Source organism: Indicator indicator, chromosome 22 (assembly GCF_027791375.1).
Source record: "Indicator indicator isolate 239-I01 chromosome 22, UM_Iind_1.1, whole genome shotgun sequence".
NCBI classification, from domain to species: domain Eukaryota; kingdom Metazoa; phylum Chordata; class Aves; order Piciformes; family Indicatoridae; genus Indicator; species Indicator indicator.
Genome location: NC_072031.1, coordinates 13,874,980 through 13,901,562, shown reverse-complemented (window position 1 = coordinate 13,901,562; position 26,583 = coordinate 13,874,980). Strand labels below are relative to the sequence as shown.

At 55.2% G+C, this 26,583-nt stretch overlaps 1 protein-coding gene across 1 annotated transcript; it reads left to right on the top strand.

Moving 5' to 3' along the window:
• Positions 1–16,014: 16,014 nt before the first annotated feature.
• ACTB (actin beta) lies at positions 16,015–20,741 on the top strand. Its single transcript, XM_054391078.1, has 6 exons — positions 16,015–16,118; positions 17,520–17,648; positions 17,967–18,206; positions 18,711–19,149; positions 19,432–19,613; positions 19,994–20,741. Exons 2-6 carry the CDS (start codon positions 17,526–17,528, stop codon positions 20,135–20,137), a joined length of 1,128 nt encoding a protein of 375 aa, XP_054247053.1. The 5' UTR covers positions 16,015–16,118; positions 17,520–17,525; the 3' UTR covers positions 20,138–20,741.
• The last annotated feature ends 5,842 nt before the right edge of the window (positions 20,742–26,583 follow it).

Genomic DNA, 26,583 nt, shown 5'->3' with positions numbered 1-26,583 from the left:
TCCATCCCCCCGCTGCTTTCGCTTCCCATTACCAGGGCTGTCAGGCCGGCTTTATCCGCAGAAGGGCTGCTGGAAGGGAGGGGGGATCTCAGCAAGCCTGGGCAGAGCTGGCTGCAGGGAGGCCCCCGGGAAAGCAGGAATGCGGGGCGGGGGGGCGGCTGCTGAAACCCAAAACCTCCGAGCAGGGGCCCCGGGTCCCGGCATCCGGCTGCAGCCTGGAGGGATGGAGGAAAGGATGGAGGGGAGGCTCTCGGCTTCAAGCCGGGCAGGGTCTGCTGCACCCTCGGGGAGGGTGGCCTGTGCAGGCCCCCACTTTAATGAAGGTGCTGGGAGCCCCCTCCCCAGCTCCCTTTTGCTGTCCCTTGTCAGCTGGGCTTAAGCCGCCTAGAAATGGAGGACGATGAACCACGGGTGATGGTGGGGCTGGGGGTCTAGGTGTTCCCTGAGCATGGGAGTGTGCCCCAGGAATTTTGTGTTGAGTTCGAGTTTCCTAAGGACGTCCTTGGGTTCCTTGTGCAGAGCCACCCTGAGGGGCACTGGAGGGAGAAGCAATAGCACAGGGACTTTGCAGGACAAAGCAAAGGCCTTCGGTGGGGAGCAGGAACCACGGGTAGGTTTGAGGGGACTAGGGTTGGGTGAGGTCCTTGGTCGGGGGGGATCCCACCTGCAGTATGGCACTGGCTGGGTGCAGTTCCTTGTGTAGCACACGTGTGGGTGTGTGTCATCCTGAGTGCAGCATGCACCTTGGTACTTGTGGTGCCACGGGCTGTGCATGTGCAATTCCCTCTGCAAAATGCAGGTTGGTGCCTGTGGCTCCACGTGTGCTGGGATCATGCACACACATGGACCTGAGGTGTATGTGTGCAGACTGCAGCTCTGCATGCCATCCCCTCTGCAACATGTAGCTTTGCACTCATGATCCCACATGCATCCTGGCATGCCTGATCCTGCATGGAGCCTGTATTGTGGGATGTGTGATCCCACATGCTCCTTGGCATGCATGAACCCACATGCCTCTTGGCATGGTCTTCCATGTAGCATGTGTCTGGGTGTATGTGATCCCATATGCATGACCCCACATGCAGCATGGTGTGCATGATCCTCCACGTAGCATGTCTGGGGGTGTGTGTGATCCCCCATGCATCCTGCACGATCCTCCATGCAGCATGCACCTTGGAGTGCACAATACTCCATGCATCATGCATGTTCCTGCTTGCAGCATGCACCTTGGAGCGCACAATGCTCCACGCAGCCTGCATCCTAGGCGTGAGTAGCTCTGCGTGTGGCCCTGCGTGCAGCTCTGCAGCCCTGCGCAGCGCAGTGTGCATCCCAACACTGCCACCCAGCAGCCCGCCCGTGCTCTGCAGCAGGTCCGGATGGGTGTTGCAGCTCCTGGAAACCCTTGGCAGGGTGGACAACAAGGAGCAGAACAAAGCAGCGCAGGGGAGCGAGTGTGGAGCGGTGCTGCCTGCTCGGGGCTCACCGGGGTGCCTCTGATCTCCTTCAGGGATGTTGTGTCTCTGTCGCAGCGGATCTCCTGCTCCTGTGCATCACTTGTGAACACAAAGCAGGACTCTGCAGCAGCCTGGCAGCTGATGCTGCAGGATTTGAGGCCGGGGGGCAGTGAGAATCACAGTGAGGGGAACTGAGTGTCCGGGCACCAGCTCATCCCCACTGGCATAGCCAGAGGCTGGGTACCACTGACAGCAGGCTCCAACCTGATCACTCAGGCTGTGATTGTCTTGCATGGTGATTTCACAGGGATGGTGTAACTGCTTACTCCATCATCAGCCTGATCCAGACTGTGCTAACCAGTGCAGGGACAAGAGAGGCTGTGCTCCCATAGACCCTCCCCCCACATGATGCTCTCAGCATCATCCCCACTGCTGCTCCCTGTGACTGGTGGGACTAGGAGGGGACATGCTATGGCACAGACTAGGTCGCTATTCACCAAAGCATGCAGGAAAGCACCCCCAGAAAACCACAACTACCCCAAAGCAGCCCTGGCCACCTCTTGGGGCTCCATTGACCCCTGGGACACTGAATACTTTATGACCCCACACACACCTTCAGTGCTGTGGGACATCAGCAGAACATTTCCTCAGTCTTTTATTGTGTGAGTGAATCGCTTACCAGTGCGGGCAGGCTGCCCACAACAGGCAGTGCCAGCTGGGCACAGTTAGGATAAGGGGCTCTGGCTTCCTGAGTGAAGCTGTGAGCTGAGGGGGTCATCACCAGTTCCTTTCTGCTCTGCAAGGAACTGGTTACAAAAGGGGAAATGAGGGGACAGGCCAGATGGTGGATGCATGGCCAAGATCACTGCTAGCTGGGGCTGCCCATCAGGGTGGGCTTGTTTAGCCAGGGTTTGGGACAGCTCAGGTGGGAACCCAGCTGAAATGCCACTGCTGTTGTCTCTGTTCTGCTTTGGCCTCCCCCTGAGTGTTTTAGGGTATTTGCCCTGTGGTGCAGGAGGGGATGCCACCACTCTGAGCCCCTTCCAGCCCTCCCAGCTAGGAGAAGTCTCTGAACTGCATAGTGCTACCATGTCCCTGTGGTGAGGTGACAAGGGGTCTGCAAGTGTCAGGGCTACCTGGGCTATCTCCTGGGGCTATGGGAGAAAATGTAGTTTCCTCTCCCATGCCCTAGGGTGTTTGCTCCTGTGATGTAATCCTGGCTGAGTGTGTCATGTGGGCAATCCCTGGCAGCCATGAGCCAAGCTGTGGTGGCCTTGAGCCCAGGCCACATCTCAAGGGCTTGTTAAATCACTCCAGGTTGGAGCAGGCATCAAGGCAGAGTCAGGGCTGTAGGAGGTGACATGAGGGACACCCAGGGATGTTCCATGTCCCACTCTGGGCATGGCTGGAGAAGGGATAGGCATGCTCAAGGATCACCCTTGAAGCCAGCCTGGCCCTGGATGGGACCAGGATCTGTGATCTGGATGGGCTGGAGATCCTTTATGTTAATGCTGGGCTCAGGAAGTGTTCAGGGCCAGGTTGGATAGGACCTTGAGCAATCTGGTCTAGAGGAAGGTGTCCCTGCCCATGGCAGGGCGTTGGAACTAGATCATCTTTAAGTTCCTATCCAACCCAACCATTCTATGATTCTGTGATGCCTGTCCCATGGGCAGCAAACAGGCTTCACCCACCAGACTTCAGGTGCTTCAAGGTGCTCCCAGGTGCACTCACATTTCGGTGCCTCTGGACCGAATTCCTTGCAGAGGGCGAGATTTGGGTGCCTGGTGGATTGCGGCACCACCGCGCCAGGTGCCAAGCTCTCTGCTTTCCCCAGGCTGTGCTTTTCCCCTCTGGATCCTGCGTGGGATCACGGCAGGACTTCCCCGAGGCCAGCAGTGGCCCCTGGCCGAGGCGGGCACGTCGTGGCCAGCGCAGGGTGAGCTTGGCAGGGCGTTTGCCAAGGCAGAGCCGCTCCGCCCTGTTCCCCCCGCGCAGAGGGGAACGCGGGGAGGAAATTGCTGCTGACGGAGCTGCGAGCGGCCGGACTGGGGATGACTAAGTTTGGCAGTGCTACCTGCCGGCTGTTTTTCCTTTTATGGAGGATTTGAGTGAACCACTGGAGCAATTCTCTCAGAGAACCCAAAGGGATCCACCCTGACCATAGGGACGGCCACGGCCGGGCTGGGGACAGGGTGGCTGGGGAGCAGGGTGAGTGGCGAGATGCTGAGGCAGCGTGCAGCTGGTGGAGGCGGGGATGGACCCCCCCACACTCCCTATCCGGACAGGGCACTCAGATGTTTTCACTTTCTATTTTAAGGAGCTGGCTGCTGGCCCCGAGCGGAGGCTTGGCCCGTGATGCCAGCCAGGACGCACAGCTGCTGGCACTCTCCCTGCTGCCTGCCCTGGAGGCCACCCCTCCATCCAGTGTGGCTTTCCTGCAGGCTGGGGGTCCTGCAGGCACTGGGGTGAAGGGGTGAGAGAGAGGACCCGGAGGGACATGTCTCTGCAGGGCAACACGCTGCTGCAGGGATGGGGACATCGCCTGCACAGGGACACACAGATTGCTGCAGGGGACACATCGCTGCAAAAGGACACTCCTGGGGGTGGGTGCTGCTTTGCACACCTGGGCTGCTCCATGGGGCTGAGGAGGAAACGGGGCAGCCCAAGCTGGGAAAGTCCCCGGCACCAGGGAAATGCAGAGAAATAAAAATAGCAGCTCTCCTGCCAGCAGATGGGGTGGCTGATGGGCTGAGGACCAAGCTTTGGCTGGGCTCCCTAGCACCCACGGCGACCATCCCAGTAGTCCCCAGCATGTTCCGGGGGGCCGAGACTGGGCTCCTCAGTTGTATCCTGCATTCTTAGCATTATTCTCCTTTTTTTCTCCTCCTCCTCCACCCCGGGGACGGCTCTCAAACCTCTCCATTTATGGACAGGAGGTTAGGTCAAGTGGGAGGACGAAGGGACTCTTGGGTCCCTGGGGAGGGACAGAGATCCCATGTGGGGAACTGGGGCCATGGTCACCCCGGGGATCACAGCAGTGACAGTGTGTGGAAAGTCAAGGGACACCCAGACACTGCCCCTAGGACCATCACTGTGATTCCCTTTACTACTGGGATTCCCCCCCAGGGTAGTGGTTGGGGTGGATGCTGGAGCACCCTGAGCAAGGAGCTGGGGAGAAAACAGCCCTGATGGGTGAGGTGAGAGGGTCCACTCTTGTTTTATTTTGAAGGCAAATGCTGCTGATTTGGGGGTGAGGCTGCATCAGCTGTGCCCCCTTAGGGAGAGGAGGATGGATGGTGACCCTAGCCCCAGGCCACCAAGGAGTCACTGGGGCAGGGTGAGATGACTCTGAATGATGAAATGTCCTGATTCATTTGAATCACTAATATTAAAAAAAAAAAAAAAGGATAAAGGAGAAGTGAGTCAAGCAGCAGTACCCTGCCATTTGGTGGTGATGGAGTGGCTGCTTGGGGTTAGGCTTTTGGGATGGATTTTCTCCCCTGTCTATAACAACACCTCGAGGGGGTTGCTGGAGGCAGCAAGCTGGGGTAGAAGCAGCTCCCCAAGGAAATGTGCTGCTGGGGACATCCCTCCTGCTCTGCTGTGCAAGGCAGGGCTGGGGAGTGAAGGTGCTTTAAAGAGGAGCAGATGAGAGCCCCTCAGACTTGGGATGTGCTAGGTTGTCACCAGAGTGGGGAAGGACCTTGGGAACTCATTTGGGAAGGGTGAGATGAATGAGCCTTGGCTGTCCTTCGGTGTATTAACCAATCCTGCAGCACTGCCCCCGCCAAAACTGCATCCCTGTGGGCTGGGGGGGCAGAGGGAGGGACCCCAAGGATTCATCGTCCCCTCCCCAGCTCCCGGCTGACTCAGCCAGACGGGATTCCCACAGTTTCCGTCAGGTGCTGCCTGGAGTAAATGGGAAGAGGTTTCACAAGCCCCAGTAATTAATGCTAATTACAGAGCAGCAACATGGGAATCATTTCTTCCCCAGGTGTCCTTCCAAAAATGGCTTTCTGCAGGTGTGGCACCATCCTTCGCTTGTCATTAGGCACTGCTCCGCCTCCGAGAAGGTGAAACCTTCGAGGGCTGGGGCTGTGGGAACGGTGTGACGGAGGACGGTCCCCGCGGCCCCGCGGGCGACCGGCGCGGCTGCGGCTGCTGGCAGCTGGGTTTGGCCAGAGGGCAGGGCTCGCTCAACCCTGGGTCAAGCCAACCCGTGGGGACAAAACACTGTCCGACCTCCTTGAGCAGCATGACTGCTCCTGGCAGCTGGCCACAGGAAAGTAAAACCATGGAGAAGGGGCTCAGAGGGGTTTTTTTGGATGGGTTCTGCTGCTTGCATTGGAGGGACAATGAGGTCCTCCCGGGATCAGGAGCTCATGCTGAGAGGGGTTCAGCTTCTCTGAGGTTTGAAAAAAAGATATGGTGAAGGGGGTTGAAAAAACTCTTTCATCTTTGTTTTTCTTCTCCTTGCTGAGTTGGTCATGCTCAACACCCACCCCCAGCATGGGAAATGTTAGAATTAAAGCAGGATGGAGACGGGCTGAGAGACCTGAGCTCCAGACTCAGCTGTGATGGGATGGAAAAAGCCTCACCTGCCTCAGAATCCTGCTGAGCATCCCCAGGGCTTGAGGTGCTGGGACACTGCTAGCAGCAGTGTCTGGAGGAAAGAAGTTAGAGGAGATACAACAAGCAAGGTGAAGAATAAGGGACCACCTTGTTCTCTGGGGGCACAGTGACCAATGGCAGAAATTCTGGGCTGAACCAGTAGCAGCAGAGAGGTGAGGAAGCCCTTCCCGTGCAGACTGTGGGGTCTCTGTCCTCAGAGCCTTATTTCATGTGAGTTTCCTGCAAGATTGAGCAACAGGAAGCAGCTCAGAGGTGACCCCAGTGATGCAGGACAACAGCCAACTGCTGGTGGAGGTAGCATCCCCTTTAATGGTGAAAGTCAACCACCCTGGACAGCAAAGTGTTGGATGGCTGCAGGGATTGTTTGCTCTGCTGGTCTCCCAGAGTCCCATTTTGTTGTTTAAATTTTGGGTTAGACTTATGGGATTTGGGTCCCTTCCCAGGAGGGATGGTTGTGTCTCTGGACTTTTGTGGGAAAGGGAGATGAAGGGGCTGGTGCTTCCCTATTTGATGAAGGAGAGCATGTCCCATGATGGAAACATCACTCATTTAGGAGTGGAAACAATTTCAAAAGGCTTGGTTGAAACTCACAGAAGAGGAAATCAAACAGGATTAAATCCACCCAGAGCCAGTTTCTAGGTCTTTTCCATACTTTTTCTCCAGGAGGAAAAGCTCCCAGTCCAGGGGCTGTGGGTGCTGCAACTCCCCTTTCCCCAGCCAGCCAGGGTGGGGACCCTGTGGCAGAGCTGGACTGGCAGGAGAAGCTTCATCTCCACTGGGTTGGCAAGCTTGGAAACCAGTCCTGGCACAGGAGAAAGCCATCTCCTTTGCAGGCTCAGTGAGGGCTGCAGGGAGGTGACTTGTCTGCACAGCTTTAAAATAATCATGACTCTGCTGAGATGGTTTCTTTTTGATGTGTGCAGACTTCTCCCTCTGACTTTCCCTTTGCAGATGGTTCCTTGCAGCAAGGGGAGTTGCTGCCTGTATCCCTGTAAGGAATAGGTCTTCTCCCACTGCTCAGTCCTTGCTCCCATCTGAAGAAGGGGAGGAAAAGGGCAAGGCCAAAGCCATCCCTCCTGAGCACAAGCCAATTCCCCCAAGGATGGCTGCTTCAATAAGATGTCTGCTGGCACAGCCCTCATGGAGGAACGTGCTGGGAAATGGTAATGCAGCAATTCTTGGAACTGGGATGGTGCAGCTTTCCAGGCTGTCCTGTTCCATCCCAGAGACCTGAGTCCATGGGAGCAGGTGGGTGAAGGACCTTGCCCTGCACCCCAGCATCAACCAGGAGCAGCTTGGTACAGTCCTGCACACTGTCAGGATGTGATTAGAGCAAGTGTAAGAGATGTGCTCATCCAAACAGAAATGGGATGGCCAACAAACCAGGCAAGACAAACATTGGGAGCTCCTGGCATGCTGGGGACCAGTGCAGGGTTAATTAAATGGGACTGGTGACTTCTGGGAGGAAATTCATGATGCTGGTGGGCTTGTCCTGTGCTGTAAGGCTCCCCCCTTGTCCACAACCCAATGGAGAACATCAGCCTTGCAGAGGAGCTCAGGCTGGTGGCAGATCATTGGTTCTGCTTTACAGGCACCAGGGCTCAAGAGGACACCTCCAAAACCTAAGGAGATGAGTGAGCATCCAAACTCTTTTCCATCTCAGTCCAGGGAGACTTTGGGAGCTCAGAAATGCTTTCACTGCTGAGCACATAGTTCTCTCAGAAGCAAGCACAGGCCTGCAGCACTTCAGCAGCTCATGCCCTGGCATCTTCTGGAAGTTAAAATACAAAGCTAAGAACAGGGGCTTGAGGAGGATCTTGCCCATTGCTGTTCCTCAAACTGTTGCACAGTATTCCTGCCCTGTGCCTGCCCTGGGAATAGGGGTTCAGGATGATCCAGGACATCCATCTTGTGGGAGGGCAGCCACACCACTTGGATAGGGCAGAGGAGGGAAGGGATTGTTCCTAAGCAGTATTCCTGGTGAATTTAGGGTTTGTGAGGCAGTGGAGGGGGTGGCAGGTGGCAGGCCTCAGCTGCTTTCTGGTTCCTCTGCCTCTTTCTCCAGCTGGTTATGCAGAGGCTGGGCCAGGTTTGGCAATTTAATGCTGATTTCTCCAGGCTGGGGGCTGTGCTGAGAGCTGCTGGGTAGGTGAATCTCTTGACCACTCTGCACTCATTACATGTGCACAGAGGGAGGTGGGTGCTTGTTGGAGAGAAGGAGGGACCATCACCATCCCTACCTCCCTCCTTCCCATATCTCCTCCTTGCACCTACCTCCACAGCAGAGGAAGAAACCCAGGGAAGGCATCTGGAATGGGTTGCAGAGAGATATGCCCCATGTCGCATGGGCAGGAGAAAACCTTTCCTGGTCCTAGAAGCTGCTGGAGCTGGGTACAGGGGCTGTGGTCCCACAGGGCTGGGGCTGGGTAAGAAGCCCCCTGCCCACCAATCCAGCCCCAGGCAAAGGATCCTGAACCAGGTGACACTCAGGTGAAGAAGGGAGACTATTCTCTGACAGACTGTTGCCAGGACCAAGCCCAGGCTGTGTCGAGGCCGGAGCTGCCCCATGCTCAGTGCTTCCTCATTCCTGCTGCATCTTCCTCTTGCTTGTCTTGCCTTGAGCTGTTGCAAAACAAGAACTAGGGTTCCCAGAAAGTGAAAGGTGATGTGCAGCCATCTCACAGCCATGGTAGTGGTATTGGGACCAAAGGGGCTCCTGCAAAGTCCCCACAGGAAAATCTCTCCCAGGTGTTCTGTTGGTGGCTGGGCTCTTCATCGGGCTGAGGAGCCACAGAGACAGCAGCCACCTTTCATGTCTCAGCCTGTTTTCTGCCTGAGCCCCACTGTGGCCCTGGTGGCTCCTGTATTTGCTTGGCTTCCTCTGCTGTTCTGCTGCCCATGAGTGGAGGAGGTCTGGAAGTCACCTCTGCAATCCCCACATGGCTCCAGCTCTGGCATGGGGAAGGGAAGAGAAGAGGAATGTGGAATTCTTGAGCCTATTTATCATTAAGGGCTGGAGGAGGGAGAGGTGTTCATACACCATTCTGCACATGCCAGCACAGGGTCCCTTGGGAGATTCCTGGGCCAGGGCAGGTGGGGAGTCCCTGGGGTGGTGCCAGTGCTCCAGTGAGTGCCAGCTGTGAGCTGCAAGCCCTTGAGGTTTCAATGGGACTTAAGTACATTTTTCAAATATTCTCTGAGCTGATAACATCTCCACCATCCTGGAGGGGCTCAACACCTGCACAGGCACACAATGCCTACATGGCACAGCAAAGAGGGCACCTAAAGGTGGCAAAGGGACCCTGGTCTGTTGACCCCCTACTTGGGAGAAGGAAGGACCTGACAACTCACAAAACCATCACGCTTTCCTTTGCCAGATATCCATCCCACAGACTAGCCCACGGTGGGATGAAGCCTGGGATGTCCTCACTTTCAGATCAGAGCTGGTGAGGAGGTTGCAGAGTGCCTTAGTCAGGGGAGTGACAGTCAGCTCATGGCACCCACTGCTTTTGTTTGCCTTTCTCTTGAGATCTTATCTCGTGCCAGCCGGAATGAGTGAAATGAGCCAAACAAAGCACACGTGGAAATACTGTCTTGAGTGAGGGGTGGAAACTTCAGGGGCAGTGGGGTGAGAAGGTAGTAAAATGCAGTGGGGATGGTGGCTCTGCACCCGGGTTTGGTGGTGGTGGTTTCTTCTCATCCCCAGTTTGTGTGTGGAATGCTCTCTGGATGATAATGGAGGGTTGCTTTCATTGCAAGCTTTCTGGCTGCAGATTTCTTTGCTGCAGCTCTCAGGGAGAGCTGGACCACAGGGGCTGGATGGAAGCTACATCACCCCGTGGGGCACACAGGCTCTTTCCTTCCCCTGCCACCTGCCCACTCCACTGTTGTCCCTGCCATGGAGACCAGAAACCAGCCTGCTCTGCCTGGCACTGGGTGAAAACCTCCCAATCCTCCTCCCCCTACACCCTCTCCTCAGTGAGGAGCCAAGGTGGGAGGACAGACGTCAGCTGGGTTTCATTTCTGGTGGCTCTTGTGAAAGGCCTGAGTGTTCTGTACAGGCTGGATCACCCCTGAGGGTTTATTTTAACCCAGAGAAGCACGGGGAGTGGATGGGGCATTGATAAGAACAGGTCCCACTCCTCCATCGATGACTCCCTGCCTGGGGCCAGCTGCTTACGTCAGGGCTCGGCACTGGCTGCGCAAACACAGCCGGGGGCCAGCATGGGCTGGGCTGGGGTCCAAAGTGGCTCCACATCCCTCTTTCTAGGAATGGGCAAACCCTACCTTGCCTACCTGATCCCTGAGCATGCCCATGCCCTCGGGTGGAGGAGCTGGGCGCAGGTCTGGGGTTGACAGAGGGGTGAGGGTTCTTGTTTGTGGGGGTGCTCAGGGCTGCTCCAGCCACCATAGCACAGCTGTCCCAGTCGCCCCTTCCATTAACCTCTAAGTCAAAGTGACCCCCATTGTTGGAGATAAATGGGGATTACATCCCAAACCCAAAGCAGAATTGCTTGCAGAGTCAGAAGTGTTTTTAATTCCTTGGCCTGGGTGGCAGAGCTGTCCCAACTGATGGGACAGGCATCTCCACTCCTCCACTTCCCACACGGAAAACAAAGGCAGAGCTCTACCTTTCCTCTCTGAGGTGGGACAGGTCACCTCTTGAATCCCTCAGATGGAAAGTGCCTTTAGCTCAGCAGAGATCAAAGGCAGTTTCCTGGCATGCTTGGGTAGCCCAGGGTCTCTTTCATTTCCTAGGTACAATATGAGTGGAAAACTCCATCCAGCTGCCTCCCTACCCTCTTTGTCAGTGCCCAAGAAAAATCAGTTCTCAGAGTAATTAAGAAGCAGCTGAAAATACACTGCACAGCTTGGTGTAGTGCTGGGTAACATGTGTAGGAGCCTCTTGGTGTGCCAAGGAACCAAACCCAGGGCAGCATCTCCCCTGGGGCTGCATCACGATGGAGGGAGTCATTCAGTGGCATTTGGGAAATGATGTGGGACTGAGCCTTGCAGGGACAATCAGCTTTTTCTCTTCCCCTTTTGCTTTTAGCTGGAGAAATATTCCCCAAAGCTGATGCAAGTTCTGGCTGGAGAGGAAGGACCTGCTCTGACTGGTCTCAAACCCTTCAGGGAAGGTCTTCTCCTATGGACAGAGGCCAGCGTAGGGTTTTAGCTTATAGCTGTCCCATTGCTGTGGGAGAAGTGGACCCCAAAGATGCATGAGCTGGCCAGGAGTGCTGAGTCTGGGAGCCTGGCCAGCACTGCCCTGGGGTCTGGCTGTGCCAGTCTAATCATGATGTGCTGGGGAGTGACCTTGGGCTGAAAACAATTCAACGCTTGGGCCTCACCGACTCTCGCTATCAAGGTCACCCAAGATCACACCAGCAGCATGTTTAACTGCTGGGGGAAGGGAGGGTTTTGCTCTGCTCCAGCTGAGCCAGCCTGGCCCAGGGAGATTGGGAGGGTGGTATGGCTGCTGAGGGTCAGGGAGGAGCTGGGCAGAAGATGCCCAGCATAGGCACTGGCTGCTTACCCGGCTGCCAGAAGGGCTGGGAACAAAGCCCTGGGTTCCTGTTGCCTGTGTGGGCTGGAGAACCCTGGGGCCAGCATCACGATCTGGAAATGCTGGCACAGGGATCAGCAATGAAGGGGCTGGGGAAGGCACAGGGGGCATGAAGAAATGGTGCTGGAGGCATCAAGGACAGGCATGGCTGGGGAAATGGGTGGAGAAAAGCACTGCTCAGAGCTTCAGCCCCTCCAGCAAAGTCCTGTTATCAGGGACAGCAGGCTGTAAAGCAGGCATGTGGCCCCATCTGTCACCTCTGCCACCTGGGCAGGGCTGTGCCCTATCCAGCAGCCTCAGCAAAACCTGACACAGGTCATCTGTTGGTGCCCTGATGATGGAAAGTGGTGAATTCATCCAGTGTTCCAGGGGGATATAATATAATGATTTACTTCCATTGTGGATAGGATTGATGCTTGATGCACTGACAGCCCATCCCTGGGGGAGAATGGTCCCATGGACAAGGAGGTCTGCAGAGGAAAAGGCATTCATCTCCCCTGGTAAAAGGCACTGATAAATTGGAGAGAGCTGGAGGATCAATACAAAGGAGCAGGAACCTCAGGGAGGGATGTGTGGGAGAGGAGGGTCTGCAGCTCATTGGAGATCAGCTCGCATCAGGGATGCAATGCAGTGAATCAGGAAAATGTCAGGGGCTGGTTTGCTTCAGGTTTTAAGACTGAGAGAGGTGGGGGCTGTGGTGAGGCCTCTGAACATCTCCAAAGGGGGAGATGGGCCTGGGGAATCCTGCTTAGATTTTACCTCCTGTAAATTCCGATTGCACTGGTGCTGTAAGGCGTGAATTGGAAAAGAGGAAGGTGCTGGGATTGTCCCCTTGCCTGTGAAATAGGGGATGTGGGCAGTACCCTTCCTTCTTCCCCTTGGGGAGTGGGACAGGAGGCAGTGCTCTGACAAACCTCCAAGATTTTTGTGGGAGGATGATTTGAAATGACTGTGATGGTTTCAGAAGTTTCCACCTCTTTTCTCATTATCACGACAGCAATAAGGAGAGAGTGGAGACCTGAGCACAGCGTGAGGGCAGAAATGGAGGAGCTGAAGGGGACATGCAGAAATTCAAGCCAGCCCCAAAAGCAGCTAGAATTGTTTCCCCGCTCCTTGACCTTCCTCTTCCCAAATGTGCAGTAGCTGCTGCCCCTGCATGAGCAAAGAGACTGCTCCAGGGGAAGGGCTGGAAGAAGTGAGTGGAAAGGAGAGCTCACATGTTGTCACACAAGTGCAGAAATTCAAGCCTGGCCACATCAGCCAGCGAAGGGCAGCAGGATCCTCCCCCAGACAGTTTTGTCCAGAGCTGGGGCGAGACAAGCGCCAAGGACAAGCAGGGAGAAATGAAGCAAAACAGCGAAACTTGGGAGCCTGCAATGTCTGCCCAAGTACATGACGGCCAAGGAGCTCTTTGCTCAGTTCCCCTTTCACTCTTCTCTGCTCTTGCAACATCCCAGGAGCTGATGGGAGGAGAGCCCTGAGCCTTGTGCCTGGCCTGCCCAGTGGAGCCAGCTCGGTCCATCAGACTGTGCAGGGTGCTGAATGCAGTGACTGGCTGGTGGCTTCACTATCAAACATCTCCAAGTCAGGAGGAAGCTGTGGCAGCAGCTGTGTGCTGCGGGCCACATCCTGCCACCCCCACCGATGCCAAATCCTCCTGCCCTGAAAGCCAGGAGATGCAGGCCCAGTGTTTCTTCCCGACGGATGCTTGCAGGTTGATTGCTTTCTGATTCAGTGCAATAATCAGGAGATGCTAATTGCCTGTAATTTCCACCCCCCCCCCACCGCCTAATGGTCTATCTCTTATCTGTGGCTCCCCATGCCCACTCCACCCAACCAGTTCACCAGGAAGCAGCAGAGCATCCCATTGTTCTGATGCATGCCCCATCCAGCTGACCAAGCCCCTCCATGAGCCATGGTGGCCTCCTCCACCTGGTTGTGACCTCCTCCTGAAGTTCCCCATGCAAAGCCATCGCCTCAGTGCTACTGTAGGACATTTTCCTGCTGCTGTGTTCTGCAGACCTCTTATCAGGCCATTCATGGACCACACTTTACACCTGCAAGGGCCAGCAGCTGTACCTGTGCCTTGTGGCTCCCCTTATTTGACGTATAATCCTCTAATTAATAATCAGCCCTTTCAAAGTGAAGTGCAAACATTAATTAATTCTCTGTGAGGTAGGTAATTAACAGCCATGACTCCCATTTTACTGCAAGAGGAGCAGCGACACAGAGATCTTGCATGATCCAGCCAAGGTGGCAGGGAAATGACCGTGCTAAGGCACCTCTGCTCTGGCATGGCCCTGTAGAAATCCTGGCTTGCCCCAGGCTGGACCTCCTTCCACTGAGGGCTTTCTGCTGGGGCAGTGCCTGTGTGCTGGGTGTCTCTGCTCCACCACCATGCCATCTCCAGAGTGAATGGAGGGGATTGCACAGGCCCAAGGTGGCCTGGCAGGGTGTGTCCGTCACCATGGCCATCTCTGCCCTGAGGGATGTGACGTGGCCCTGAAACGTCCCAGCAGTCCCTAGTGCTCTTGTCTATTCTCTCCACATCATCCCTTCTGAGGTACCCATCTGGGAGCAGCCATGGTGCTGGGTTTTGGGGTACCTCCACCAGGTCCTGGACAAGGCACTCCTGAGGAAGAGGAAAAGTATTGATCTCTGTGTTCCCATCCATACCTAGTGCCCCATCTCCTCCCATCACCCCCCCCAGGTAATTGCAAATCTCAGCAGGCTTTTGCAGGTTCATCCTGCTGCTCTTCTCCTTTGTTTGTCCCACAGCAGGGAGCTTGGGAGTGAGGGAATAACACCTGGGTCCCCCACCTCAGCCAGACCTAATGCTGGGGAGGGAAGTTTGTGGTTTAGGGAAGGAAATCTATCCGTCAGACCCCATCCCCATCCTCATCCTCACTGTGCTCTCCATGGCTCCCTGGTGACAAAGAGCTTGCTGGTGTGGACCACAAGATCCTGGTGTCAAGGCTGGCTCCCCCCACCACGATGCCAGGCGAGGGGTGTCCCATAAAGAGGAGCTCATTTTTAGCATTTTTTTCTTTTCCAGGGAATTTTAATCTTTTCCCCCTGTCATTGCTGTTCACAGAGCACTGAGATTAGACACTCAAGGTCCCCACACCAAAGTCTGGGCGCTTCCAACCGGCAACAGATTGCGAGTGGCTTCTGTACTTTACTTACAGGGCTGTTTAATTAACTTGATTAATCAGTCCGCGTTCGCACAGCGCTCTGGAGACGCAAAGCCTTCTTGTCGCTGCTGCCTGCTGCTCCGCGGATGCTGCCCTCGCCTTTATTTCCAACCAGTATTTGATGGGAACGAGTCAAGGAGGGAATTGCAGCTCGGGCAGCAGCGGCCACGTCTCCCGTTCCGACAAGCTTTGGGATCAAAGAGGATAGAAAAAAGTACTGTCCCAATCTGACCAAATCGCTGCTCCCACAGTACCCCTCAGTCAGCCCCAGGACAGGATGGGGACCGGGGCCCCCTGCTTGACTCGAGCCGGTGGAGCATTTCCTTCCCCTGGGTATCGCCACGGCCGTAGGGACAGTGCCTCTAACGGTGCCCGGAGGTGGCTGCGGCGTTCCCAGCTGGGTTCAAGGGCCAAAGGCCTGGCAGCAGGCTGGCAGGAGCCCTGTCGCCGCTGCCTGCTGACATCAGCAGTGAACTTGGCCCTGCATCCTGCTCTGTGGTGGGACCTACTGGGGGCACACTGGTGTGTGCCCCACACAAGGGGATGCAGGCCACTGACCCTCACTACAGCCAGGGCGAGGGGCAGCGCTGCAGGGGCAGGCAGGGACCAACCCCACCCCTCCTCGGGGGGGTCCTGCAGCATGGTGTTCCCAGGGTACCCCCTTTCCCCTTTTGGGGGGTCTGCAGCACAGTCCGGGAGCGCACGGGCCGCTGCTGCCCTGTGCTGCCCCGTGCTGCCCCAGCCACGGGGCTTTGTGTGAGGGTTACTTTGGGGGGGTGTATGTGCGCTGCACGGGACTAACCGGACCACCGCGACCCCCGGTGTTGGGGGAAAAGCATTGGGAGCCAACAAGCCCCTTCCCCAGCCAAGCAGAGCGCGGGTGCTGTGTTGCCCCTGCAATACCAACACCCCGATGTGCTTCACAGAGCACCCCCCACCCCCCAATATTTTTTCTATTGGCAGGGCGGGGGATGTGGGGGGGGGGAGGTCGCCGCCGCGCGCGGCGGGGCGGGGCGGGGCCGGGGGCGGGGCGGCACGAGGCGGGGAGGCGCGGCGGGGGGCCAATCAGAACTGCGCGCTCCGAAAGTTTCCTTTTATGGCGAGGCGGCGGCGGCGGCGGCCCAATAAAAGGCGGCGCGAGGCGGCGGGCGGGAGCCGCCGCGAGCTCTCTTGCCTGCCTTCCCGCGCGCGCGCCCCTCCCCTTTAGCTCCCGCCGCCGCTGTAGCCTCACGCCGCCGCCCGCTCCGGCTCCGACCACCGAACTCCCCAAAGGTGAGCGAGAATGGGTGGTTTTGAGGGAGGAGTAGTTTTCCTCCGTCGTTTAGTAGCTGTTGTTTTTATGCTAGTTTAATTAAGCGTGGTAGAAGATGGCGTGTCCGCTCTTGCGGCGCCCTTTTGTTTGGTGAGTGAGCCTGGCCCGCCGTGCGCTGCGGTATTTTGGAGGGGCATAGAAGGAGACGGCGATTTAATAGTTGCTTGAGGAGTGTTGCTTGTAGTGGGGGGGAGGGTCACACCCTTGCTGCCCGTGGGGTTAATCCGCCTCCTAAGCGGATTGCTGGCGGCCGGGGGGAGCGGGCGACTCGCCTATTGTGTCCCCGGGAGGGGGGAGTGGGACGCGGGGCTTTGTCTGTTCGACGTGGTCCCCCCCTAATCCCTCCTTCCGCAGCTGCTGGTGAGGGATGGGGGGGGGAGGGGAGGGGCCCAAGGGGCGTCTGGGCCTGGGGCCGTTGTTCCCCGCTGAGAAGGGGCGCGGTTCCCCCTCCGCCGGGCACAACCAGTGCGGCTTTTTCTTCACAAGGGAGCGGGGGGGCGGCACCACCTCTCAGGGCGAGGTGGTTGCATCGGAACAAAAGCTGCATGCAAAGGAGGGTGGGGGAAGAGGAAAAGCCCCCCCCTGCGCCTTCCTTGTGCGGCCAGGCTAGCCGCTCCGGGCAGCGCCTACACTTCCCAGGCTGCCCCGTGCGGGGCTGGTACATGTGCCGGCAGCTGCCACTCTTTCCACTTCCCTTCCTTCCTCCGCCTTGGTAATGGATTAAACCAGTGCTGTCGGAGGCGCCCGAACTGAGCTCGCCCTTCTCGGGGCAGGCGGCCATTGCATAAGAGCCTGGCTTTAATCCCACTGTGCTGCCGCCGTCTGATGGGGCAGAGCTCTGCTGGCACTTGGCTAGCGGGCTCGGCGAGGTGGTTCCTTGCAAAAAAAGCTTCTGTGCGAGGCTTTTGTGGGTCTACATCTCCCTAAGCCGCTCTGCAGCGGGACGGGCACCCTGCAGAGGAGCGGTGCGGAGTGAGGCGTCAAGCCCGGCTGGCTGGCGCACACGGCGGGGCGCTGGGGCGTGGCGGCCGCGCCCTGCTGGCACCGGGGGGTGTGGCCGCCGGTACCCGCCCCACCCAGCGAGCGCTGGCGGCGGACGAGGCGCGGCGTGCTCCAGCCATTGCCTTTTATGGTCACAGCGCGAGGGGCGCGGGCACTTCCTTTGTCCCAAATCCTTCCGCTCCGCAGCCGGGAAGGCGTCGCTCCCTCTAGCGGGCGGCGGGCGAAGCGGTGCTGAGGCGGCAGGAAGGAAATGGGTGGGGAAGGCCTGGCGGCATCACCTTCCAGTTCCCTGCCTGCTGCCGCGGGGATGGGGCTGAGTGATCGGGGATGCTGATGTCTTCTCCTCTCTCCTTCGGCAGCCAGCCATGGATGACGATATTGCCGCACTCGTTGTTGACAATGGTTCCGGTATGTGCAAGGCCGGTTTCGCCGGGGATGATGCTCCCCGTGCTGTCTTCCCATCCATCGTGGGTCGCCCCAGGCATCAGGTAGGTGGCTAGCGTGCTTGTTTTTGGACAAAAAAGAGGGGGGTTTGGTGGAAGTGATTCTCTGGGGCACTGAGCTTCCAGAAGCTTTTGTTTAATTTGGCTTTATAACACAAGATGGTTCTCTGCTGCAGCACAATGGGTGGAGAATGCAGCCTCCTGCAGAGCTGTTGTGCAGGGTGTGTCGAAGCAGTTGCTGCCTGGATGCCTTTCTTGATGGAGTGGGAGAGTAATTGGAGACTTAGCTATGGGAGAAACAGCTTATCCACCCAGTGGGGCTTGCCTTTCAGCTATACTTACTGCTGCTTCTTTGTTGTGCAGGGTGTGATGGTTGGTATGGGCCAGAAAGACAGCTATGTTGGTGATGAAGCCCAGAGCAAAAGAGGTATTCTGACCCTGAAGTACCCCATTGAACACGGTATTGTCACCAACTGGGATGATATGGAGAAGATCTGGCACCACACTTTCTACAATGAGCTGAGAGTAGCCCCCGAGGAGCACCCAGTGCTGCTCACAGAGGCTCCCCTGAACCCCAAAGCCAACAGAGAGAAGATGACACAGGTGTGTAAAAGTAGAGCTTGGAGCTACAGGAGATATTGCTGCAGGCCAGCTCTCTTCTTCTATGTTGTCCTCTCTCCTTCTTCACCACTATTCTCCCTTTTTGCCATCTTTACAGGGTTTTCCTTTCCTGACCTGAGTCTCCTCTTTGCTGGACCTTGACAGGTTTTGTTTGCTCTTCTAAGCTGGCTTTCTCTGAGACTGAACTAGCAACTGTCTAACTGCTGTTTCTGACTAGACACACTAATCCATTTACCAGCCTTGAGTGACTACTGTAGTTACTTGGCATTTGTTTTGTTTCTTGCTGTGACATGTGGATGGGTCTGTGGTGGTGTTGCTGCTCAGGTTCTGACCTGGCAGGTGTGGGTGGAGACCAGGCAAGATAAGCATGGACTTTGAGGGGGTGTAAAGTCTCTTATCTAGGGACAAAAGCATGGACTTGGCATAGACCTGTAGCAAGAACTCTTTTTCTGCTGTTAACTCAACCCTTTCTCTTTATCTCCCTAGATCATGTTTGAGACCTTTAACACCCCAGCCATGTATGTAGCCATCCAGGCTGTGCTGTCCCTGTATGCCTCTGGTCGTACCACTGGTATTGTGATGGACTCTGGTGATGGTGTTACCCACACTGTGCCCATCTATGAAGGCTACGCCCTCCCCCATGCCATCCTCCGTCTGGATCTGGCTGGCCGTGACCTGACGGACTACCTCATGAAGATCCTGACAGAGAGAGGCTACAGCTTTACCACCACAGCCGAGAGAGAAATTGTGCGTGACATCAAGGAGAAGCTGTGCTATGTTGCCCTGGATTTTGAGCAAGAGATGGCCACAGCTGCCTCTAGCTCTTCCCTGGAGAAGAGCTATGAACTCCCTGATGGCCAGGTCATCACCATTGGCAATGAGAGGTTCAGGTGCCCTGAGGCCCTCTTCCAGCCATCTTTCTTGGGTAAGTTAACTCTTAAGGATACCCTGTACCCCCCTAAGCACTCCTTTCTGTAAAGGATGACCTGGAGACTCTGTCAGCCAAGGTGTATATTATTGCTGGTCCCTAAAGAGGGTTTTGCTGTCTCACCAGTTAGCCTTGGCTCCAGCCTGTCAAGGCTCTGCAAAGTGGCTTTGCAGAGTGTTCCCACTGAAGGGTCTGATGGTCTTTTGGTTGCCTATAGTAGCTCCTCAGGCTTCTTTGTGTCTAAACCTTTGCTGACTTGAGCTTGCTTCTTCCTCACAGGTATGGAGTCCTGTGGTATCCATGAAACTACCTTCAACTCCATCATGAAGTGCGATGTGGATATCCGTAAGGACCTGTACGCCAACACAGTGCTGTCTGGTGGTACCACAATGTACCCCGGCATTGCTGACAGGATGCAGAAGGAGATCACAGCCCTGGCACCCAGCACAATGAAAATCAAGGTAGGATGGAGCCAGGGGAACCTCTTGGCACCCCTTGTGATGCTGAAAAGCAGAGTGGGTGGGAGGGGGTTAAGCTCAACTCCTGCTAGAAGAGATAGAAACCATGCTGCTGTCTGGCACAGGCTTAATGGCCTTGCTTTGACAAGATGGCATCTGACCAACTGCCTTGAATAATGGGATTAGTGTAAATGCTGGCTGCAAGGCGGGGAGAGGGTGGGGGTGTGAGGTTGTCTTTAGGCCTGTTTGGACTTCATGGTATCTTGGCCAAGGCTAGATAAGGAACTAGACAGCTTGGTCTTACAAGGCCATGCGTGGGTAGCAAGCGTGGAACAACACCCTGCTCCACACCATGTTTCTGACCAGTTTCTCCTCTCCTGCAGATCATTGCCCCCCCTGAGCGCAAGTACTCTGTCTGGATTGGAGGCTCCATCCTGGCCTCCCTCTCCACCTTCCAGCAGATGTGGATCAGCAAGCAGGAGTATGATGAATCCGGACCCTCCATTGTCCACCGCAAATGCTTCTAAACCGGACTGTTACCAACACCCACACCCTTGTGATGAAATGAAACCCATAAATGCGCATAAAACCAGACGAGATTGGCATGGCTTTATTTGTTTTTCTTTTGGCGCTTGACTCAGGATTAAAAAACTGGAACGGTGAAGGTGTCAGCAACAGTCTTAAAACGAAACATGTCGGAGCGAACGCCCCCAAAGTTCTACAATGCATCTGAGGACTTTGATTGTACATTTGTTTCTTTTTTTAATAGTCATTCCAAATATTGTTCTAATGCATTGTTACAGGAAGTTACTCGCCTCTGTGAAGGCAGCAGCCCAGCTCGGAGGGAGCCGATGCCAGTTACTGGTGTTAGGTTATAATTGCTTGTCTGTAAATTATGTAACCCAACAAGTGTCTTTTTGTATCTTTCCGCCTTAAAAAAAACAAAACACACTTGATCCTTTTTTTCTCTTCGATTTGTCAAGCAAAGCAGGCTGTGTTCCCCAGTGATAGATGTGAATGAAGGCTTTACAGTCCCCTGCAGGGTCTAGGAGAAGTGGTGCCAGTATGTGGGGGAGAGAGGGGCTACCTGTACACTGACTTTAAGACCAGTTCAAATAAAAGTGCACACCATAGAGGTTCGACTGGTGTTGGCTGTTCATTGTCTTGCTTCCTGACAGTTACTCTGCTCTGATCTATCCTTACCAGGCTGCACGGGTTGGCTATCTGGAGGTGGTTACTGGTGCTGTCTGCTGTCCAAGCCAGATGGCTCATGATACAATGGGGAAGAGCTGAGTTTGCCAAGTCTGCATGTCTCCAAGGCTGCCCTGGGCTGGAGCTCTAGATACCACCTGTGTACAATGAGGAGCTGGGTTTTCCGGGCATCCACTGGCACTTCTTGAAATGTCTCCTTAGTGCAGTGTGACCAGCTTTGGCTTGGTGAAATTAAGTGCTGGTGGGTACCATAACCATGCCAAAACAACTGGTTTCTCCCTCAGCAAAGGCTTCTTGGGTTTGTCTCTGGCCCATGAAGCAGTCTTCCTTGTGCCTGAGCTCACTGGTCCTGCTGGCTTGGCCCTGGGGAGGGGAGTCCTGGGTTCAGGCTGGGGGAAGACTCATGTTCTGGCAGACTGCTTGATGGGTGGAGCAACTTTCAGGTGAAAACAAGAGAAAGTCTTGAGTGAAGTGGAGCACATGGACTTCAGAGATCAGGGCCACTGGGCTATTAGACACAGCTGGGCAGGGTGGGGCTGGGAAAAGGGTGTGAGGAGGGAGGAAGCTCTTACTTGAGAGTGACACATCTCCAGGATTCCCCTAGGGCAGTGCAGGTACCTGCCTCTCACTCAGCTTCTCCCAACACAGAGGTTTGCATGGATGGCTTCTTAGTTCTTCCTCTGCCATTTTCTGGGAAGCCCTTTTTGATGGATCAGATTTTTGTTTCATGATAGGGAGCTTGAGTGGGGATCCTCACAAAGCTGTGCTGGGAATCAAGACTTTGGCACAGCAAAGCCTGTGCATCCCAGAAGCTGGAGCTGCTGCTGTGGAAGGAAGGAGATGGAGAGGACCAAAGTTGCCAAGTCAGGAACCAAGGAGAGTAAAGTCAGGTGAGACTAAGCATTGCCAGCTTGTGCAGAGCAGACCTTGGAGTTTTGCTCACAGCTATGCTGGCTGACCAAGGCTCTGCCACCCTGTCTTTGAAGAGCTAATGGCTGGGATTGTGTCATGCTCCCAGCAGATGAAAGCCAAGGAACAGGTTCCATTGGCTCTTTAATCTGCCTGGCCTGATCCTGCTCCATCATCCTGCTGTGCTCAGAGTGGACCTGCCGGTTTCTGCCCTTCATCTCCCCAGCCTCCACTCCAGGTGCAGTAGGAGCCTGGCAGGGATGTAGGTGCAGACATGGGGCTGGGCAGGCATCTTACTGGAAGCACTAGTTTGCAAAAGGGGAGGTGAAACAAGTTGGAGCAAGGCCCAATTTGGGCTTACAACCGGAGGTCTTTGGGAAATGAGGTGAGGAGGAGGCAATGGCAGCTCCTGGGGAGAGAGATGGTGGGAGTGGAGCAGGAAAAGGGCCAGGAGGCAAAAAGAGATGATGGTAACAGGGAAATGGGGCACCATTCTTCAGCATTCCTCAAAATGGTCACTGACCACTGGAAAAATGTGTTGAGAGAAGAGATGATGGTGGCAGTGAGGAGAAACCACAGGGCAGCAAAACACCACAGCCAAGAGCAGCTCAGGCAGGCAGAGGTGTGGGCACAGGGAGAATTTGAGCAATGGGCTGGTGCTGGTTGCTGGGCTCAGGGGATTTGGGATGATTTTCATGCTTCAGAGCACAGCAGCTGAGGCTTTCTGTCAGTTAACACTTTGCAGGATGATTCTTCTCCTTTCATTTCACTTGCTGTTCCAGGCCACCAGCCCCCAATAAAATGAGGCTGTGACTTTCGCAACCCTTCTGAACACCTCTCCACTGCAAGGCCGTGGCCTGCACAGCTCCTCTGCAGACTGCTCCAGCAAGGATTGGTTTATTCCTCCTCTGGGCCATTACATGCTGGAGAAAAGAATTTGGTGCAGTGCAAGGAAGCCTGCGAGCATTACTCACTGCTCCCGACTCTGGTGAGCAGGGGGGAACTTGGGGTGGTTTCCTCTCAGGCACACCAGGTACTGGAAGAGAGGGGATTTTTTTTTTTTTTTTTCAACCACAGTTTCTCTGTCATTGTGTTTTAGGGTTCTCAGTTCTCCCAGAGGTGGGGAGATACTGAGGGACATGTCACAGGAAGGGTGGTAGAAGACTTAATTTAGCCGTATCCTGGCTCTTGAAGCCACCAGCTATGGACAAGATTTCAAGGAGCTGTATAGGGAATCATCAGTCCCCTGGCTACCTCCTCCTCAGCACACAGATAGCAGGCCCTACTCGGGGACCAGAGAGTTTAAAATGGCCACCCGTGGGCCAGGCTGAGCATGTCCCCTCGGCCTGGCTCAGCAGTGGTGACCTACCAGAATTTCCCAGACTGCAGAGGCAGCAGAACTTGGCTGAAAATCCTTGCAAGCCACCCAGCCCTTTCTTGCCTCCCTTTAGCTACCCAGGGGCAGTTGGCTCAGCTATATGGAGCTGAGCAAGCATGTTTTTTACACCCTTTCTTCCCCCAGAGCTCTCAACTTTCCCTCTTGCTAGAGACAGTCACTGACACTTCACCTGCAATTAACTAGTGACCTGGAAAGTCACCTCATTGAGCTGCTTATGGAATCAAGCCACCATCAGGAATTAGTGATGTCCTTGGCAAAGGAGACTGTTGTGGCTCTGGGGCTTTAGCCCTGAAGGGCCTCAGTGTCTCAGAAGGATCCATGGCTGTGAGGGGGGTCCCATTCTCTCATTATCGAGTGTGTGCTTCTTCAGGAGAGCTGCCAGCTGGCTGCACACAGCAGTCCCAGGAGCATCTGAACAAAACTGACCTCCTTGCAGAAGTCCCCTCTGAGGATGCAAAGTGTCAGCTCCAGACAATGGGCTTCCCAAGTCCAGGGATGGGACTGTGGCTATCAGCTGTGCTTGGGGCAGGAGTAGTCCTGGTTTTTGAAGCTGGTCTTTTCAGAGGGATTGTTGATCTGGAGCCTGCCCTGACTTGTATTACACCCATCTGTAATCTACTTTAGCCAGCCTCAGGGTATTAAACCATGTCAAGTACTGAAAATCACAGCGGTGGAGCTAGCAGTCTGCACAAGCATACCAAGTGCTCTGGCCACTGCAGTCCAGCTGGGCTTTAGCCTTGCTGACAAAGAGATGAGATGTCCAGACTGTATCAGTCTTAAAAATCAGAAGAGAGAAATGACTTTTTAGAGGGAAAATACAAAATCCCCAGGTCAGTCTGGCCTTGAACAGTTAAGAGAATTTGTCTTATACGGAGCAAAATATCTTGATGCTAGTATTTGTTTGTTTGTTTGCCCTTCTGGACTGTGACAGCACGAGATGTGCCTGCCTTCTTTGGCCTGAGAGAACTCTGTTAGTCATAAACCAAACAAAGCCTGCCCTGGGATGGCCCAGCCCTGAGCTGAACCCCTCTTCACAGATGGCTCCCAAGTGCCCACACTGAGAAGACTGTTCCTGAAGTGAGGTGCAGCAGGGAGGGTTTCTTCTCATACTGGCTGTCCACTTCCCAACAATTATCCAGAGAAATGGCACAGAGTGGTGTAGTTGTTCATTTACCACTCATCTGATGTCCTGTTGCTGCCTTGTGTTCAACCTCCTCACCACATTGCTCATTTTTTTGGTGGATCATGAGTTCAAGAGCATCTCCTCTTATGAACTGCTGCAAGCCTGATTTCTCCTCAGGAGGTTCTCATACCTACCACTGTTCATGGTTCTTATTCAGGGGTGTCAACTGCTGTCTGGTCCCCAGGGCTGGAGGGAACCTGTGGCTAATCTGAACTCAGCCTGCTCCATCTGGGTCTTTGGGCAGGGCTTTTATTCATCTTAGGGGCCTTGATGTCTTTATTTACATTTGCATTGGAAATGCAGGTCTCCTCCACCCGGTTTCTGCTCTCTCTGATGACTGCAAATGTGGCAGGTTGGTATTTTTCCCAGATGCCAAATGAGTCAGTCTTGACTAAAGGGCCTCCAGATTTAATGTCATCACCTTCTATTTAAGTGAAACACATGACAAACAAAGCAGGTACAGATTCTCTAGTGAGGCTCTCTCTCATCTAAAGGCTAAGAGAGGTTTTCCTCTTCAACTTCAGAGCCTTCTCACAAGCCTAGAAGCAAAACAGGTCATCAAGATTTGAGACACTTGCTATTCCTAAGTGAACCCCCCAGTCCACCCCTAATCTAATTCATGGCCTTAAATGGCAACAAACAGGCAGAAAGCAGCAACCTATTCATCTTCCTTTGTGGGTCATCTTTAAAACACATTTTCTATGAACAAAATTCCCAGAGCATACACATAACTGGAAATTCCAGCCCTCCAGTCCTGTCCATACTTGAGATTTGGGATGAGTTGCTAAGATTGCTGAGCCAGCTTGGATGTGGCTGTGTGCAATGGCTGTGCTCACAGCAGCTCTGGATGACTTCTGCCTGGCCCTTTGTGCATCAGCAAAGTGGAAGGATCATATCTCACAGCCAAAGTTAGAACACTTAGCCTGGTTAGACCCCAGAGTGGTGATTATTGCCGACATGACAACCTGGAGCTGTCAGGTTCGTGTTCAGGGTTTTCTTGGGAGGGGGTGACACATGCAGCCTGCTTGTCGGCACCAGCTTGTTCAGTGCTTGTGGGTGGTGTTGTCTTCCATGTCCCGGCTGCTTCAGTGAATCACAGTGGTTTGGGTTGGGAGGGACCTTTAAAAGCCATCAAGTCCAACCCCTATGCAGTCAGCAGGGACATCTGCTACTAGAACAGGCTGCTCAGAGCCCTGTCCAACCTGACCTGGAACGGGGCATCTACCACCTCTCTGGGCAACCTGGGCCAGTGTCTCATTATCTTCAGTGTAAAAAATGTTTTCCTTCTGTGTAGCCTGAATCTCCCTCTTTTAGCTTCAAACCTTCACTCCCTGTCCTGCTGTAACAGGCACTGCATAAAAGGGTGTCCCCACCTTTCTCAGAAACCTCTGTAAGTACTGAGATGCCACAATAAGGTCTCCGAGGAGTGCTCTTTTCTCTAGGATGAACACTACCAATCCTCTCAGCCTGTCCTCACGGCAGAGGATCATTTTGGATCACTTTGTTGGCCAACCCACAGCATCCAATTCACAGCATGAACTGGGAAAGGATCGTTCTCCCAAACGTTTCACCACCTGCTCGGAACACCACGGCGCTAACCCAGCGAGCGCCCCGAGGGCTGCACAACAGCCCAGAGGCAGGGTCCCACCAAACCGGTGGGGCTCCCTCCTGGCCCCGGCTCGCCCGCTGAGTCACTGCCGTGCCCCGCGGCTCCTCGCAGGGCGGATTTACACATTCGGAGCCGACTCAGAGATCTGTGGGGCGAGAGCCGGGCGTGAGTCAGCTGTTAGGGTGGTACTGTGCCACAGGCTGGGAGTTGCCGAGGGCGGAGGAGGTCAAGCAGCCTCTCGCCTTGCTCTTGCTGTTTCCGACACCTCAGCACTGGTGGCCTTGGGGCAGAGGAGCGGGATTTCCTCTCCGCAGATCACTGCCGCCCCCAAGATGAGGGCTCCGTCAAAGAAAATCGATGTGTGAGCAGACAGACGGCCCAACATGGCCTCGCCACTCCCATCATGGCGGCGCCACTCTCAAGATGGCGCCGAGCATATTCCCGCCGCACGCGGAGCCACGCTCAAGATGGCGGCGCGGGGAGGCTGAAGGGGCGGTGGGGGTGTGGCGAGCCGCGGAAGCTGGGTCATGGCAGCGCCGGAAGAACCGTGCGGTGGCCGGGCCGGCGGGGAGCCAGGCCGGGACGCGGCTGGTTTGAGCGGTACCCGGGGAAGGCGGCGGCGGTGGCGGCAAGACCGCGCAGCCGCCGCCATGTTCCGCTG